The 18,046-nt window shown below is 47.7% G+C and overlaps 1 protein-coding gene across 3 annotated transcripts in view; it reads right to left on the minus strand.

Moving 5' to 3' along the window:
* The window catches only part of LOC128402504 (G protein-coupled receptor kinase 5-like), a 74,605-nt gene that overhangs the window by 10,198 nt on the left and 46,361 nt on the right, over positions 1 to 18,046 (minus strand). For 2 of the 3 annotated variants that reach the window (XR_008327723.1, XM_053366682.1), the window contains exons 3-11: positions 16,493 to 16,605; positions 10,033 to 10,110; positions 8,918 to 9,018; positions 8,449 to 8,541; positions 8,290 to 8,353; positions 4,878 to 5,018; positions 2,287 to 2,477; positions 639 to 676; positions 77 to 166 (exon numbers count right to left, since the gene is read on the minus strand). Coding sequence is in view for 2 of the 3 variants with exons in the window: in XM_053366682.1 (XP_053222657.1) it covers positions 77 to 166; positions 639 to 676; positions 2,287 to 2,477; positions 4,878 to 5,018; positions 8,290 to 8,353; positions 8,449 to 8,541; positions 8,918 to 9,018; positions 10,033 to 10,110; positions 16,493 to 16,605 (909 nt within the window). In the remaining variant the exon portion in view is untranslated. Of the gene's footprint in view, positions 1 to 76; positions 167 to 638; positions 677 to 2,286; positions 2,478 to 4,877; positions 5,019 to 8,289; positions 8,354 to 8,448; positions 8,542 to 8,917; positions 9,019 to 10,032; positions 10,111 to 16,487; positions 16,606 to 18,046 lie in introns of those variants that run through there. The other variant, XM_053366683.1, reaches the window with a different exon arrangement.

The following is an 18,046-nucleotide window of genomic DNA, read 5'->3' on the forward strand; positions in this document are numbered from 1 at the left end:
TGCAAAGCTACCCCAAGAGGACTGAGCCAGCTCCTCCACAGGGCAAGGAGATCTGAGATTTTCCTTGACTACATACCCATGTAGCCAACAGTTCCTACACGGCCACGGATGGTGTCTCCTTCTGGAATCTTGATGGCCAGCCCCAGATCTGAGATCCGTATATGACCTATAGGGAATAAGAGGGAAAGGGGAGATAGAGGTCATGGTGTGAGCCACATAAGTCAGCAGTGGGCAAATTGGGGCCCAGAGCCTCAGAGGGCAGCCTCAGCATCCAGTTCTCAACAAAGGAGGTTTAAAGACTCTCTCAAGTCAAATCTTTAAAAATGCAGTATAAACACCGACAACTGGGAAACACTGGCCTGCGAGCACTCCAATTGGAGAACAGCCTTTACCAAAGGTGTCATGGGCTTTGAAGATGCTCAAACTCAGGACGCAAGGGAGAAACGTGCTAAGAGGAAGGCACGCTTGGCAAACCTTCACCATGATCTATCCAGAAACCTATGTCCCCACTGTGGAAAGATGTGTGGATCCAGAATTGGCCTCCACAGTCACTTACGTACTCACTGTTAAAACTATATTCATGGAAGACAATCTTGCTCGGCTATGAGGGAACACCAAAGAAGAAGAAGAAGACTCACCATCATCATCCAGGAGAATGTTCTCTGGCTTCAAGTCTCTGCAGCAAAAATACAGACATAACTCAGAATGATAGGCAGGTAGACAGGTGAACTTCTAGGTTCCAGGTTCTTCAACCCTTTCAAGCACATAGGATATTTGTGGGGGGAAGGAGGAATGTACAAGGGGGTCCTAAACCAGCATATCTGGTATAAGCAGCTGCTCCCATAATCCACCTGCTTCTGAGGTCCTACTCTTTGTGCCACCACCATGAGTGGTCAAATGAGTGAGCAGGAAAGATGGAGAGTTTTCAGCAATAGCACCAAGGCTGGGGAACGTCCTCACTCTGAAGATTCGCCTGGCAATCTCCTCATTGTCTTTCATTTGAGAATGTGGGTCCCAGGTGGATGAGGCAGAGACTCACAGAATTATGCCAGCTCGGGAGCAGTTTATTATAAGCTCTCCAGAAGAGATTAGCGTCCTGAACAGGGAGGGGAGCAGCAAAAATGTCCAGCCCTTGTGGTACAGAAAGAAGCTCAAAGTTTCCAGGAACTAAGGCAAAATTTAAACACTGCTTTGGACAGAGGAAGCTTGATTCAGTAACTTACAGCTGCAAACGGGAACAAAGTTTTGCTTATGGGTCTTTCTATTTCCACTGTTCCATTTCTGAATGTTGTTACTAATGGAACCAAAATGGAACCAGCCAAGCACAATAGGGAGGTTTCAGCAAAACTGGGGAAACCCAAAGTCTGCAGAAGTACCCCCCCCAAAAAAAAAATGTGGCTGGGGGAGGGATTCCTAAAACAGCCCAATGAGGACTGGCCACGCTCAGTGGGCACAGAACACTGACTGACTGTGGGAGGAGGAATGAAAAACTGGAGGTGGAGGAGAAAATTATTAGTAATATAAGTGTTAGGAACCCCTGACCTTAAGGTCCAGTCACAGATGACTCTGGGGTTGCGGCACTCATCTTGCTCTATAAGCCAAGGGAGCTGGCATTTGTCCGCAGACAGCTTCCAGGTCATGTGGCCAGCATGACTAAGCCGCTTCTGGTAAACCAGAGCAGCGCATGGAAACACCGTTTACCTTCCCGCTGGAGCAGTACCTATTTATCTACTTGCACTTTGACATGCTTTGAAACTGCTAGGTGGGCAGGAGCAGGGACCGAGCAACGGGAGCTCACCCCGTCGCAGGGATTCGAACCGACCTTCTGATCGGCAAGTCCTAGGCTCTGTGGTTTAACTCACAGTGCCACCCACATCCCTCAATATAAGTATTAGTATTTAGTATTAGTATATCGCCCTTCATCCGAAGATCTCAGGGTGGATCTCCGCATAAAAATATAAAACACAAAACATATAATAAAAACAAGAACAAACAAAATCAATAACATGTCCCCCCTCACACAAACACATTTACAAGGACATAGACTGTTAATCGGGTTCAAAATGCAACCAGATAGACACGGACCAATATGCCAGGCCTGCCACCCCTGTCTGGGCTGACACTTTTCACCCTCCAGCCACACGTGCAAAGGAGATGGAGGGTTTCTCCATCTTGCCCTGTGTCAGCAATGCTATGAGAAAGGCCTCTCCCACCCCTGCCTTCGCCCTGCTCCCAGGCTCTCCCTATGCGCCTCGCCTTCCTGGAGCCTGACCGCTTCTCTCTCACCTGTACACAATGCCCTCCCGGTGCAAGTGCTCGAGGCCGCAGCAGATCTCTGCAGCATAGAAAGTGACCCGCTCGTTGTCAAAGCCAGGGTTGCCCATGTTGTAGATGTGAAACTTCAAGTCACCTCCATTCATGATGGTGAGGACCAGGCAGAGGGCATCCTTGGTCTCGTACGCGTAGGCTAAGCTCACCTGTGGGTGTGCAGCAGAAGAAGAGCCCTGTTAGATCAGGCCAAAAACACCCCACCATCTTGTTTCATGCAGCAGCCAACCAGACCCCACCAGGAAGCAAGGCATGGAGGCAACAGCCATCTTCGCTGTATGCCTCCCAAGAAGTGGCTTAGGAGTAGAAGCTGTCTTGAGCAATGTGAGACCACTGGTCCAGCTAGCTCAATATTGTTGACACCATTTTTGCCCCTTACGGGGTAAAGCATCAGCAGGCAGTGGGTCAGAGGCCAAATTCAGCAGTGGGAAGCGCCTGGCCATTCCCTCCCCACATACACAGTGTCGTCCCACTCGCCCTTTCCCCCATCTCTCCTGGTGCACTGAGATTGCACAGTGCCTTGCTGCCACCTACTGGCCCAGTCAGGGGAGAGGAGGTGCTTAATGGGATCTCAGCGATGTGCCTCCTGCTGCTGGCCAGCTGACGGATGCAGGAAATAGTTGAGAGGTGCACAGATTAATGCAATCCTCAGCTCCTTCCAGTGGGGAGCCTCTGTGGGATGTCAGAAGTCCCAGGACATCCATCCCTCTGGTTCATAGCAGACTGGTGCTGGAAACAGTTGTTGTTGGCAGCCATCTGTCTTGAGAAACAATGGAGTGTGCTTCCAGGGATGAAGTATTTAGGGATGAAGTCAAATGGCTGCATTAACAGATCTGGATCTAGGAGTCTTGGTTGACCACAAACTTGACATGAGCCAACAGTGTGACGTGGCAGCTAAAAAAGCCAATGCAATCCTGGGCTGCATCAATAGGAGTATAGCATCTAGATCAAGGGAAGTAATAGTGCAACTGTATTCTGCTCTGGTCAGACCTCACCTGGAGTACTGTGTCCAGTTCTGGGCACCACAGTTCAAGAAGGACACTGACAAACTGGAACGTGTCCAGAGGAGGGCAACCAAAATGGTCAAAGGCCTGGAAACGATGCCTTATGAGGAACGGCTAAGGGAGCTGGGCATGTTTAGCCTGGAGAAGAGGAGGTTAAGGGGTGATATGATAGCCATGTTCAAATACATAAAAGGATGTCACATAGAGGAGGGAGAAAGGTTGCTTTCTGCTGCTCCAGAGAAGCGGACATGGAGCAATGGATCCAAACTACAAGAAAGAAGATTCCACCTAAACATTAGGAAGAACGTCTTGACAGTAAGAGCTGTTGGACAGTGGAATTTGCTGCCAAGGAGTGTGGTGGAGTCTCCTTCTTTGGAGGTCTTTAAGCAGAGGCTTGACAACCATATGTCAGGAGTGCTCTGATGGTGTTTCCTGCTTGGCAGGGGGTTGGACTCGATGGCCCTTGTGGTCTCTTCCAACTCTATGATTCTATGTTTCTATGAACAGCATCGAAGTGACCAACTTTGGGCGCAAGCCTGGGCAGTGTGTATGGAGGTCCTGGGCTGCCCCGAGGACAAGACCCCCCTCTCAGTCTTGCTGATGTGGTCCAAAGGAAAGCAGAGCAATACATTTGGCACCAGAAGAAGGTGTACAAGGCACAATCCAACCAACTTTGGGACTCTAAATTTGTGTAGGGTTTACTCCTTAGCCTTTTTTCTCCTGAATATTAGAGTCCAGGTTCAGAGTTTTCCTTCTCCTAGACGGACTCCTTTCGCAGGCTGACAAGCCCCATCTGTCCCCTCTACAGCATGCCTTCTTGACCACTGGAACCACTCTTGGCCTTGTCCACTCGGTCCATGGGAGCCTATCTTCGCATGCAGGAGAAGGTCCCTAACTCACCAAAGGTTTGTGACCCATTGGCTACCCTCACCTGATGTACCCAGCCAGTTGAAGCTGTTCTCTGGTGGGGCCAGTGGCCGCTGTTGCATGCTGACAGCTTCTAGGAGCCACAGGTCATAGCTGAGTGCAGGATGGGGACCAAAGGTGAACAAATTACCCCAGAAGGTGCACAATGTGCCCCCCACCAGAGGTAATACCCCTCCCCTAACACTACATACACTACCCTGGAATCAGCTGAGGAGTGTGGATCAGCTGTTTTCCAGCAGCATTCAGCAGAGGATTATGCCACCAAGCTGCATGGAAGTTGGTCAAGTACTGCAAGCAGCTTGCAACCCCTACATGGTCTGCGTTGACAAGGAAGTGGCTCTCCAGGGTTTCAAACTGGAGTCTTTTACCCAACTCGAGTTACCGTGGATTGAACCTCATATCTTTTGTATGCAAAGCATGAGCCCTACCACCTTTTGCAGATGTGCTGCCTTGGAACTTGGGAGATTCCTCTTATATGAGGCATCCCCAGTGGGCATTAGCAAAGGACACCAGGGAAGCTCATGAAAACTGCAGGACAGGAGTCGGAGGAAGGCAGCCTGCAAGCAGTCAGTCTTGGGCGCATGTGGGATATCAGCAGCATGCCAGGCACAAACTCACCACAAACCGGCTGTTGACCTTCTCCAGGATCTGCTTCTCGTTCAGAGCCATGGCCTCCCCTTTCCGCTTCTTGATACGCTTCTTCTCCAGTTTCTTGCAGGCATACATCTTCCCTGTCGCCCGCACCTGACACGCGCACACCTGAGGACAAGGTGAAAAGTGGGCATGGCGGGGCAGACAGATTTGGGTAGAGATCCATACGTGTTCAGACAAGGCACTATGATAGTAATAATAATAATAATTTATTCTTTGTACCCCTCCCATCTGGCTGAGTTTCCCCAGCCACTCTGGGCGGCTTCCAACAAAGATTAAAAATACATTAAAATGTTACACATTAAAAACTTCCCTGAACAGGGCTGCCTTAAGATGTCTTCTAAATGTCAGGTAGTTGTTTATCTCTTTGACATCTGATGGGAGGGCGTTCCACAGGGCGGGTGCCACCACCGAGAAGGCCCTCTGCCTGGTTCCCTGTAGCTTTGCTTCTCACAGTGAGGGAACTGCCAGAAGGCCCTCGGCGCTGGACCTCAGCGTCTGGGCAGAACGATGAGGGTGGAGATGCTCCTTCAGGTCTACTGGGCCGAGGCCATTTAGGGCTTTAAAGGTCAGCACCAACACTTTGAATTGTGCTCGGAAACGTACTGGGAGCACTAGCACTCATTGAAGAAAAACAGGCAGCCAGGGGGAACTCTGTTTACTCTTGAACCTCCAAGAGTACAAGTTATTCCAGATGTCAGGTGGTCCAGGGAGACTCAGTAAGGATAAGACTCCTTCCCTCCTTGCAGATCCTTTCAAGGCACATGTGCAAACCACCAAGTCCTGCATTGGGACTCAGCGAACAATCCCCTTCAAATGTGGGTGCAAAGTGCAGGGGAGGCTCTCAGAAGTCTCTCCCTGCCCCCCCCCACAAATTTCACAGCCAGATGCAGCAAGAAACTCATGGTTCCCCTGCCCACTCACCCCACCAGGGTACTATCAGGCAAAACTGCACATTATACATGCAACTGCCGTGTAACTGTAGCTTGATGAAAACCACTTCAGAAGCAAAAGGGAGAGGTGGAAAGGGGCAGGTCTTTCTTTCCCTCCTCCGAATCACCCCTCCAATGTTTCTGCAAATCTGCATTTTAAATCTGCAAGGGAGAGCGATTTGGAACAAGGAAATGGCAGGCAGGGGAAGAATTGAAGGGAGCCCCCCTAAAGCTGCTTTTAAAATTGAAGAGCTGTTGGTCAGCAGTTCTACGTGCTGGGATACAGCGTGTGATGTGGTCCTTTTGTTTCACTCGGAGTGATTTGGGGCACAATGTCATTTATTAGTAGGACCTGCAACAAAACGTTGCGGTGTATCCTTCCTCTTAAAAGGAGTGCTCCTGTTTCGGGCTCTCGGCCAGTCATTCCCCACAAGCACAATTCGCCATTCTTGCCACCACAACGGCTAAATCCTGTCGGCACTCCCCACCCGACCTTGCTGTTAAAAGGAGTTATTCATATTGATTTTTAATTGTATTTTGATTGCTTCTTTCATTTCCTATATTGTACTGCATTTGAATGCTATGTAATTTGAATTGTAGTATTAAAAAATACAATATGTAAGAGATAAAAGAAGCAACGAAAACACATTTAAATACCATGCAGCATCTAGCTAGCACTGAACACTCTAACTGTCCAATCAGGCAGAAAAATCCTTAAGTGGTCCACCAAACCCTCAGCCGATTTCAAGTGGCCCATATGGGGGGGGTGGAGTTTGGAAACAGCTGATCTAAATGCATTTCAGGCCTCAGCTAGATATTGAAACTGCCTTGGTCTGATGGATGTTCTGTGCCAGGAGAAGGACAAGGGGCCTGGGAACCTGGTAATTCCCCTCTTGGGGGGCCTTTGATATTATTGACCATGGTATCCTTCTGGACAGACAAGTTGGGGAATGAGAGCACTGTGCTTCACTTCTGCCAAGACAGCTGGCTCCAGAAGGTGGAGCTAGGAGACCGTTGCTGAGTCCTGTGGCACGTATACTGTGAGGATCCACAGGATTCAGTCTTCTCCTGTGCTTTTCTAACATGAAAGCCCTGAGCGAGATTATCTGGGGACTTGGGATGAGGAGCCATCAATATGCTGGTGGCGCCCAGCTCTCGCTCTCTCTCCCCTTTACATCTGAGCCAGGTAAAGTGGCAGAAGTGCTGAATCAATGGCTGGGATCTGTCACGTGTTGGATAAGAGGCCAGCAATCTGAATCTTGATCCAGACAAGATGGAGGTAAATGGTGCATGGTTCATCTACCTGAGGAGGTGCTGCTTATTCTCTTTAAGGCTGATTTGCATCTCCCTAAAGCAGGTGTAAGAAAACCTTTTCAGTCTGATGTCTGCATTCCCTTTCGGGCAAACTTCCAGGGACAACACACCAGAGGTGGGAGGGGCCAGAGGCAAAAGTGGGAGGAGCAATGGGTGACAGTTTTATAGGTTTACCATACAGACCGCAGATGTGAAAATCCAGACATATGGCAGCCCATGTTGGCAGTGCCATTTTTGCCATTTCTCGTTAAAAAAAGCTCAAAAACTTGGCCAAAAAAAGCTCCTCAACAATTTTTCTGGCTGTCCAAATGTTTGAAATATGGCAACCCTAAATTTTACCTTTGAACAGCAGTCAAGTTTCTACACGTGCTCATGCATCACTCTCTGTCCTCCATCTGAGTTTAGGGACACACTCCAGCCAGGCAAAAAACGCTCAAGGAGGGTGCTGAATCAGTAAGGTGTGTGGTCCAGGGAGAGTTCTGGGGTCCACAGAGAGAGGCATGGGGGGGCCTTGGTCCTAGGCCTGAGGTTCTCCACCCTTGTCTTTGGCAGAGGTCTTTCCTGTCACCTGCTACCTGTTCCTTTAAATGAAAGACACCAGGGATTGAACCTGGAACCTTCTGCATGCAGAACGTGCCACTGAGCTAAGGCTCCTTGCTATAGTCACTGCTACTAACCACCGTGCAATTCGCCTTTTGACAGGGGTCTTCTCAGCAGCCACTCCCAGACTTTGGAAATCCCTCCCTAGAGAAGCTCAGTTGGATCCCTCCTTGTCCTTCTGCCGGCAGGTGAAGGCTTTCTTCTTCCAACGGGCTTTGGGGCAGACTGACTGCTTTTAATGAAAGGGCTGGCGCTGTGCTGTTTTTTATGGTAATTATTGGCATGGTTTTAATAGATTTTACATATGCATATAGTTTTAATTTTGTCAATGTTCTATTGTGTTTTAATAATTGGTTTTCCTGTGTTTTTAGGGGGAAAGGCAGGATATCAATAAATACATAACTAAAAGTAAGTAATAACAACACCAGTGTTTTAAGCATGATAATCATGTATCCTGTGCCTTCGGGAGCCTAAAGCTTTCTGCAATGCCCCACACCAGAAGCAGCCCCTGTGGCTGCCAATCATCTCCCTACCTCTCCGAAGCCTCCCTTGCCAAGGATCCGGTATTGTCTGAAGGTGTCTTTGGTCACTGATTGCCTGAAACAACAAAGTAGACAAAAACTCCATTCAGGTGAGCATCAGTTTGGCAAAGGAACAAGAGGGGTTTGGGGTGATGAAGAACACCACCTTACCTCTCCAGGTACTTCCACTGGAGGAATCTGTCAAAATACATGCTGTCCTGGTAGTTCGTGAAAGGAGCTCCACTGAGGTACTCATGTAGGTGCCTGTGGGAAAAGACACAAATTAAGATTGGGCCGACTCTTCAAGGCTTGGAGACGGGCTGATGAAACGGAGTCACAACTCCCAGAGCTGGTGGTACAGATTGTACCCACATGTACATGTGCTTGGTGCTTGCCATCAAGATCAACAGAGCTCCTGCCCACCTTGGACTTCATCAACAAAGAAATTTAATTCGGTCCCTGCCTGTCTCGGCCTGCTTAGAAAGGCGAGGCTGCACTTATTAAGCAGCAAGCCGCAGTGAGTGCATCTGGGCATCACAATAAACCGTGGTTTGATATGAATGTGGCCGTAGTACTGTAGTGTCAAGGAACAAAATCCACCCGCCACTACCCACCCATCTCCCCAGGGCCTGGCACTCACTGCACACAGCTGCTGAAGAGGTCTTTGCAGGCGCTTCTCTGCAGATTCTCCGTGCAATGGTTCACAAGAGACTGGCTGATCTCTGCTATGTAGCCTGGGGACTAAATAAACAACAACACCAGCCATGAGTGACATACGCTTGAAGTGTCTTGAGTGCTGGACTTCATTTCTGCCTCCACCACAGGCTCAGATCTGGAACATTGTCTGATCCCCACCCCCATTTGGCCCAGCTTCCACTCCTCCCCAGCTGATGTTCTCCAGGTGCTGTTGAACTACCACTCAATGGCAGAGAATCTGTTTTCCAGGTAATTTTCCATATTAAGTAGAATGCAAATGGATTTTCCCCCCTATAAACAATTAACACAGAAAGGCGTGCTAAGCTTCATGCCCACTGGCCAAAAAAGGCTGGTAATCCTCAGTACAGATCCAACGCTGATGGTGATCTATTTCATTTATGAATCACTTCCCATGAGGCATCCCAAAGCAATTTACAATACAGCAACACACACACACACACACACACTTGTGTGAGTGTGTGTTACATACATAAAAATAATTTTGTAAAACAATTAAAAATATAAAAACATTTCAAAACAGCAGCAGCACACACATAAACTCCATACAAATTCAAAACAGATATCAACTGGAATAAAGAGTTTGAGAGAGGAATGTATTTCGAAGGAGCCAGAAAGACAACAGAGGAGGCACCTGCCAGGTATGCAGTGGGAGGGAGTTCCAAAGGGCAGGCCCAATTCCAACATCAGCTTGATTATATCAGGACTGGGGCATGGAAAATGGGCTGCCGTGAGTCAGGTCCAAAAAGCAAATCCTGATCCGAGATGGGAGGGCAAACTGGTGTCAAGAACAAAGAGTAAGGCTAGGTACACTAGAGCTCAGGTTGGCCTTGTTAGCTAAGCAAAGCAGCATTTACCTAGGATGCCCTTTTATACTTTTCCCTGCGCACGAGGAGTCAATGGCCGGCCTCGGTGGAGTCAGCTCAGGAGCCAGCCTGTTTCCTGGGAAGCCGCAGTGAAATGAATCACCACACGGGGGAGCCGCCAGCAGTTCTCGACACAGACGCTTTTACCCTTGTCCCACAGAAATAATATACTTACCTTGCTGTTGAAAAAGTTGCGGATTATCTCTTCTCCCATTTCCTTCCGCTTCTCGTCTGGGGAAACCTCATATTCTACCTGGGAGAGGAGAAAAGGCAACAGGTTGATCAGACCTGAGAAAGACATGCACACACGAGCTGCAACGTTGATTCTGGAGAACACCCACACATTCCTTTTCTCCTTCCTCTTTCCCCATGTATTTGCGTTCCTCTGCCCTAAATCCCTCCTCGCCTGCTGCTGGCTCTCTTTCAGCATTTTGGCACTGGCACCAGGAGAACCCGTAGCTCAGTAGCAGAGCACATGCTTTGCATGCAGAAGGTCCCAAGCACCAACATCTCCAGAGGCATGTATTTTTTAAGGAAGTGATGGGAGAGACCTCTTCCTGATGCCCTGGCGAGATGCTACCAGTCAGAAAAGACAATACTGACCAAGATGAACTAACAGTCTACCCGATTAAAAGGACGCTTCCTCCGGCATACCATTCCTGCTCCCATTTTGCTTTTGTTTGTCAGTGGTGGCTGGTGCCCATTGGGACTGGTAGGATGGAAGGCAAGGAGGCAGACAGTAGGTGGCGCCAGACCCCAATGACAAACTGAACCAACTCCTAGTTTTGTCCCCATCCTCCCTGCTGAGATCTACAAGGACAAGACTGAAAGGAAGGAGGGGTAGCATAATGGGCAGTGCCCCCCATGGGCTGGTTAAGTAAGGAAGCAGGCAGGTGGGGGCTGGCTGAGACAGACTTGAGGCTGCTGGGGCACTGCCCTATTTGCTCAAAGAGACCAGCAAACGCTTCTGATCTTCCTCTTATAATTTCAGGTGCTTTTCTACACATACTCCAGCCTTTGCAGACCTGGTGTCCTTTGCATATTTTGGACTAGGCTTCCCTTCACTCCCAAGCCAGCACAGTTGCCATCCAAAGCAGTTGGAGTGCACCAGGTTGGCAAAGGCTGGCACTTATGAACGCATGCCGTAGATCAGCCTGGTACTGAACAACTCACCTGCTCATAGCTACTTTATGCTGTGACAGACTTTTGGTGCCTCGCAGTTTTTGAGTGTGGGAACTGGAAACCTTGCATGAAAGAGGTCCCCTTTATGCACACACACACACACACACACACACACACACACACACACACAAAACATGTTCTTTTCCCTGCTCTGGGGTCCACCTCCCTCCTTCCTGGCCCTTTTCCACAGGATGAAAGCTGTTTGCCTCGTACTACAGAGAGGAGCACACTGCTGCTATAAAAATCTGACCTGCAGCTCCCCTCCCAATTGTTTTGGAACACAGCTCGGTGCTAGGAGACGAGAGAGGGAGAGAAACAAGAAAACGCCCTCTCTCCCACCCACCCACCCACCCTCCCTCTGCCACACACAGAAATGGCAGGGATGAGGAGCAGGCAAAGGGTTAATTGGCCTGGCATGTCCTGGAGAGAACCGACCACAAGGCAAGAGTGCATTCAAGTCACATATGGAACTGGAGTGAATAGCCAGAGTTGAAGAAGTAGCCAGTCAGAGGAGAAGAGAGGAGCAGGTGCATAGAGTTTGGTTTGTTCTTTTTTAAAAACAACAACACAACCTTCCTCTTTCTTAAAAGCAGGACGCGCCAATGTAGGAAGCGGCAGGGGGATAGCCGGGATGGCTGAGGAGACGTTGCCTTTCTCAAGGCTCAAGTGACATCTATGTTCTCCTTAATGAAAAGGCCGCAGCGTAGCAAATGGGAGGGAATGTGCAGCAGAAAGCTCTCTGAGCTGACCCTGGGCTGCTGCAGGGGTGCCTGCAAGGAGCTCCCTCTGTAGCTACGGCGGAGCAGGGCCACCCACAGCTAGAAAAAAGAGACGGGAGAGTACAGTTGCTACTATTATCCAGTTGTGCCTACTCAATGCCCGGTGCTTCTCTATTTATACTCCTTGCTGCAGCGAGATGAATTTGTTCTTCATAATGTACCTGTTTAACTGCTCCGCTTCTTGAAGGCTGGGCTCAGCTGTTGGAAGTGCAACAGCAGAGATCATTCCATGTGCTAAAGGGTTAATTCTGTTAGCAACAAAGTCAACTTCGGGGTGGGGGGATGTGTGGAGGTGTTTGCTTAGGAACCAGGCAGAATAGCACTAAGTTTCCTGGGGCAGCGCACATCCTGATTGGCTAGGTAGCTCAAGAAGTTTTTCCTATGTGTGTTTGGTTGACTGTCACCCTGCCATGTACAAGGTCTGAAGTGAGAATGACAAACCTCTCTGTTTATTGCTCTTCAGATTCTACACTGCTTTTGTTCAGTTTCCTCGGTGAAATGGTGTCAAGGATTTCCTTTCTCACTGGACTCTCTGCATTATTTAAGTGAATTCTTTTTTGGCAATGCTTGGGGGCACCCTAAGTTGTGCCCTTTTTTGAGAGCTCAGAAGGCTTATTCACGTATTACGTGGAGCACAAGGACTAGCTGTCTCTACACACCTACAAGTGTTTGTTTGGAGGTGTGTACCCTTATTGATTTGTACAGCTCAACTCTTGCAGACACAGACTGTACACTTGTTCACAATGACCTACGAGTGTACCTCTCAACCATCTGTGTACACGGGGGAACAGACTGTACATTCTTTGAATGTAGGTTGCGGAAAGGATCCCCAAACTTTGAGGAAGGTAAGATAGTTCTTTCCAATCCTTCAAAGCCAAAGCATCCGACAAAAACTCTCATAACTTCGCTTGTAAAGAAAGGTCCCTGGCTCAGCAGGGCTTCGAACCAAGTTTTTTAACACACTGCGAGTTTTCATCGCTAAGCCTTTTGCTAGCTGCAACCGTCACAGCCTTGCGGAGGATCGCTTTCCGAGCATGTGTTTCCCATTTAGCAGCCATCTGACCAGATCGGCATTCCTGTCATTCACAAGCAGCAAGCTTATGCAAATAAGAAAAGGGCCTAACTTTTGTGTACGCTGGTTTAAAATTTGCTAGCAGGGCCTGCGACTTCTCCCTGTTACACACAGGGACACAAGCTGAAGTGGGTTCGACAAGCCGCCTTCAATGCGGACAGAGGAGGAGTTGGGGAGAGAGATGTTCAATTGCATAAACACAGTTTGGTAATGGGAAACACAGAACATTTTATGAGGCTTATGTTCCCTCTTAAACAGCATCGAAAAGTGCCTCTTGGCATCGTATAAGCTCAGAGTAGGAGCAAATGGATTTCAGATCAAAACTTTGTGTGAGCTAGCAAGAAGAAAGAAAGAAAGAAAAATAAATTTCCTTTAAGCTTAAAATGAGTTGACATGACCTGGAGCAATAGTTTGTTCTGCTGGATGCAAAAAAATGCTTCCAGAACCAGCAAGCCTTGAAAAGAACGAAGGGGGTGGTGGGGCGAAGCTCATGAAAACACTAGGATATTATTTCGGATGAAGGGCTGACTTTTAAATTATATGTCATCTGAATGGAATTTTTGCACCGTTGACTTTAGAATGGGCTAGAAACTCTCCTCTCCCAGTGGAAAAGGTCGCTCTTCAGGAATTCATTTTTTCGCCTTCCCCTCACGAGCAAATCAGGAAGGCAGCAGCGGCGGGGAAGTGAATTTAGTGAAAATAAAAGGGAAAAGGGATCTGTGAAAATAATCGAGATCTGAAAGAGTTGTGGCTTTCTATAGGCTCTTTTTGAAAACTGCCCATGGATTCTAGAAATGGAGGAACGATACACACATCCCAGGCAGGGGTCCAGAAATCTGCAAGTCTAGCAAAGTGGTTAGATTTAGGGCTGGCTCTACTGTTAGGCAGAGTGAAGCAGCTGCTTCAGGCAGCTTGATTTGGAGGCCATGAAAGAGCAGCAAATTGTACGTTATTCAGTTTATTAATACTGTGTTTTTATTCCAAACAAAATACAGTTTGGGGATTTTTCTGCCCCAGATGCCAACCTAACCTGGTCAGCCTTGGGTAATACCCACCTTAATTCTGTCTGTGTTTTCTGTTTTCCCTCAGGCAGCAAAATATCTTGGGCCAATGCTGACTAGAACGTTATTTGCATGCAGGAACCTCAATTTCTAATCCCTGTTCACTATGAAACTCACCCAGCAGACTTGAAAAAAATCATTATTCTGGCTCAACCTACCACACAGGATTAAGAAAATATTTTATTCTCTTGTTAGTTATGCTGTTTTAAATGTGCATTTTATATTTGACTTCATTTAGTGATGTTTTCTTTTGAAATGTTTAAGATTTTTGTTTGTTAACTTTGTTGCTTTAAATGGGCATTCTGTAGTAGAACTCCTTTGTAATGTTTTCTTTTGAAATCTTTAAGGTAATATTTTAGTTTCCTGTTAATATGCTGCTTTGAATGTATATTTTATATTGGACTTTTTCAGTAATGATTCACTCTGGATTGTTTTATTTTATATTTTAATGTATGTTGTAAACCGCGTTGAGATTCCCCCCCCCCAAGAAAAAAATATAAAGTGGTATAGAAATGAAATGAATGGATGATGATGTTGAAGAAGAATAGGAGGAAGAGGAAGAGGAAGAGGAAGAGGAAGAGGAAGAGGAAGAGGAAGAGGAAGAGGAAGAAGAAGAAGAAGAAGAAGAAGAAGAAGAAGAAGAAGAAGAAGAAGAAGAAGAAAAGCCCCTTGGAGAAAGGGTGTGATTAAAATAGAATAATGCCTATGTCCAGAGGTGTACAGTGAACTACATATTCCACTTTTGTTAGGATAGGTAGAGCAGGAGTCAGCTATCCTTTGGGCCCCCATTTGCAAACTGGAGAAACTGTTGTTCGCAACAGACATACCCTGCCATCTCGTCTATTTTACTGGCTAGTGTAGAATGCTTTTTTCAAGTCTAACTCTAGTGAGCAGAGGGAGCCCTGCAGATGTTGGAGATGCAACAGGAGAGATCATTTCGTGAGTAACTTAAGGGTTAATTCTCCTATCAGTAAGTCAGATAACCTAGAGGGATGGAGGTATTGCTTAGCAACAAGGCTGAGTAGCAAGATCTTCACCTGCTCCAATTGCCTGTGTAGTTCTGAGGGAGTTCTTATTCTGTATGTTTGGCTGAATGTCTCCCTTCTATGTACAAGGCCTTACCTAAGAAAGGCAAATCCTCTCTGTTCCTTTCTCCTGAAATTATACACTTTTTTTGCTCCCTTTCCTCAGTCAGGTGTTATCAACTTTTCTCTCTGGACTCCACCCATGCACACAAGTGGGCACACAGCAACCTCTGAGTTAAGAGTGTGGGATCAAGACTGATTAAAAATTGCATGGCTGAGTTCTGGTTCAAATCCCTACACCGTCATGAAGCACCATGCATGACTCCACACGGGCTTGTTGTGAAGTTAGAGGGGGAAAGCCATGTGCAATGCATGTTCAATGCATGAACTTCTTGGATGGGATATTAGCTACTTAATTCTCTTTTTATCCAGCTCTCCATCCAAGTAGTTCAAGGTGGCACCCATTTTAACATCGCAACAACCCTGCAAGGGAGATCAAGCTAAGATATAATTTTCAACAAAATATTAATATTTTTTAAAGAAATAGTGGCCTCCCCAAGAACACCCACTGAGCACCTTGGCCAAGTGAGGATTCAGATCAGTTCTCTCTTCTCGGAGGCTGGGTTTGCATGTAATACTAAACCAAGCCATGGCTTAGCTCAAACTAAGACATGTGTGGGTTTCTAGAGCAAAGATTTTGGTCTCTGTATTCCTCCCTCAGTCCTGTTGCCACCACGCCATCAGGGGCCGAGCCACCCCGGACTGTGGTTTGTCTCGCTCCAGATAAACCATGAGCTGCGATCAAAATGGCTGTGTTCCACCTTCACGGTCAGAGGCAGATGCCAGGAATCACAAGCGGGAAGAACACTGTGGCACTCAGGTCTGGCTTGCAAGCTTCCCAGAGGCAGGTGGTCGGCTACCGTAAGAATAGGATGCTGTACGGCAAGAGTTTTGTTGGCCCAGAAATGGAAGCAAGAAGAAATACTGATGAAAGAAGAATGGCAGATGAAATTAACGGACTACGCAGAACTGGACAAAATGACAGGAAGGATTCGAAACCTACGGGACCAGAGATTTACAGAAGATTGGAAGAAATATACGAGCTATTTGAAGAGCAACTGTAATCAACAAATAATGCTAGTAGGACTACAAGAAGTTTCGTAAGGAGGAATATATGAAATACTGGAAAGAAGAGAGATATTAGTTATGATATTTAAATGTAATAGTGAAAGTAAGAAATGTAAATTACGGGTAAGTGAAAAAGATTGGAAAATTTTCAGATGTGATTCATGGAATTAAAAAATTGTATAAGATATAAAAGTATGTTGAACTTGGGACCTTCTGCATGCAAAGGATGTTCTCTACCCTAGTTCTACGCTCCCATTTCAATAGCCTTATACAGTATTTAAACAGAAGCTCCCCAGAAAGCATCGCACAAGCGAGCCCAAGGTGGACAGCTCTGAGCAGCAAACATGCCTCTGAGCCAGACCCGCTCTAGGCATGGCACTTGCCTTACCACAGCATCCAGGAAGTGGATACAACGCAGGAGCTCCAGCCGCGTCTCGCAGAACTGTCGGAAAAGCTGCCGGCCAATCGGTTGCTTGTCACACAAGCTGCTGTAGTCTCGTTCTGCAAAGGAAGAAATGGAAGAATGGGGTTGTTGTTCTTTCATGGGCAGGTGGAAAATGACACATCAGCTGTCTGTACTGTTTTAACTGGAATACAAAGAAAGAAAGAAGCAGTCTCTCCACCCTCAAGCACTGCTGTGTTGTAGTGGGCAGACCAGTGGGCCAGGAGCTACAATTCGGAACTTAACAAACTACAGTCATACCTCATGTTATGACCGCTTCATGTTACGTTCTTTCAGGTTACGTCCCGGAACTACCAGAAAGGGTTACTTCCGGGTTTTGCCACTCGCACATGCGCAGAAGTGCAAAATGGCATCACACGCATGCACAGAAGCGGCGAATCGCAACCCGCACGTGCGCAGATGTGCTGCTGCGGGTTGTGCTCTTTTCCTGTTGCGAACAGGCCTCCGGAATAGATCCTGTTCGCAACCAGAGGTACCACTGTATTGCCCTCACAGAGCTCCAGTTCTCTGAGTGGTTAAATAATCGATCTCTTTTCCTAGGGAATTGTAGCTCTGGGAGGGGAACGGGGGCCTTCCAATGACTCTCTGCACCTTTATGAAACTACAGTTCCCAGGATTATTGGGAAAAGCCATGCCTGTGCAGAGTTGGCACAGCAATAAAACTGCTAGCACATTTGCAAAGCTAAGTGAGGTTTCAAATTGGATTCCTGCACTGCAGAAGGTTGGCCTAGATGACCCTCAAGGGCGCTTCCAGCTATGCAATTCTATGATAAGTGCTATCAAGCTGCTTAAATGCATAGTAAGGCCTTAGGGCAAGCCCACTGAGATGAACGAACACGACTAAGTTAGGGTCATTAATTTCAATGGCTCTGCTCTTAGTAAAACTTAACTGAATAGCATGCTATACATTTTGGGCCGTGAGTCAATCTGCAGACTCTGCTCTTTAAAGCTGCCTCGTGACTGTTAATGGGAGTTCTAAGGAATGGCCAGTCCTGAGGGGTGTGGAGAAGACAAACAAAAATTGAACTGTTAGGAAAGCGATAGCCCCTCCATCTCCACCCCACCCCACAAATATGCCCGCAGGTCGCGCGTAAAGTCAGCGTGGCAGACGGTTCTCAGGGCTGCCTCCTCCTGGGTGTCGCACGGGGCAGCTGCATGCTGTGCTCAGCTGCGCACTTGCGCATTCCAGGCCTGTGACCTCTGGCTGCCACAGGCATGACACGCTGCGCCTCCTTGCTGAGACCTCCGTTCCTGCTCCTCTCAGACCCCCTGCCCTCCCCCTTTGCCAAGGAGGAGAAGGCCTCTGCGGAAATGCACGTCCGAGCCGCAGGAACATGCGCGCTCTCATATCCCAGCCCTGCGCCTTAAGAACAAACTTCAGCATGGGGAGGGAGGCATGCGCAGAAGAAGTCCCTCACACTTCTCAAGAGCCTGGGGGAAGAGCAGGCATCTTCGAAACAGAGAGGGATCCAAACAGAG

This window comes from Podarcis raffonei, chromosome 15 (genome assembly GCF_027172205.1).
Source record: "Podarcis raffonei isolate rPodRaf1 chromosome 15, rPodRaf1.pri, whole genome shotgun sequence".
Classification (NCBI taxonomy): Eukaryota; Metazoa; Chordata; class Lepidosauria; order Squamata; family Lacertidae; genus Podarcis; species Podarcis raffonei.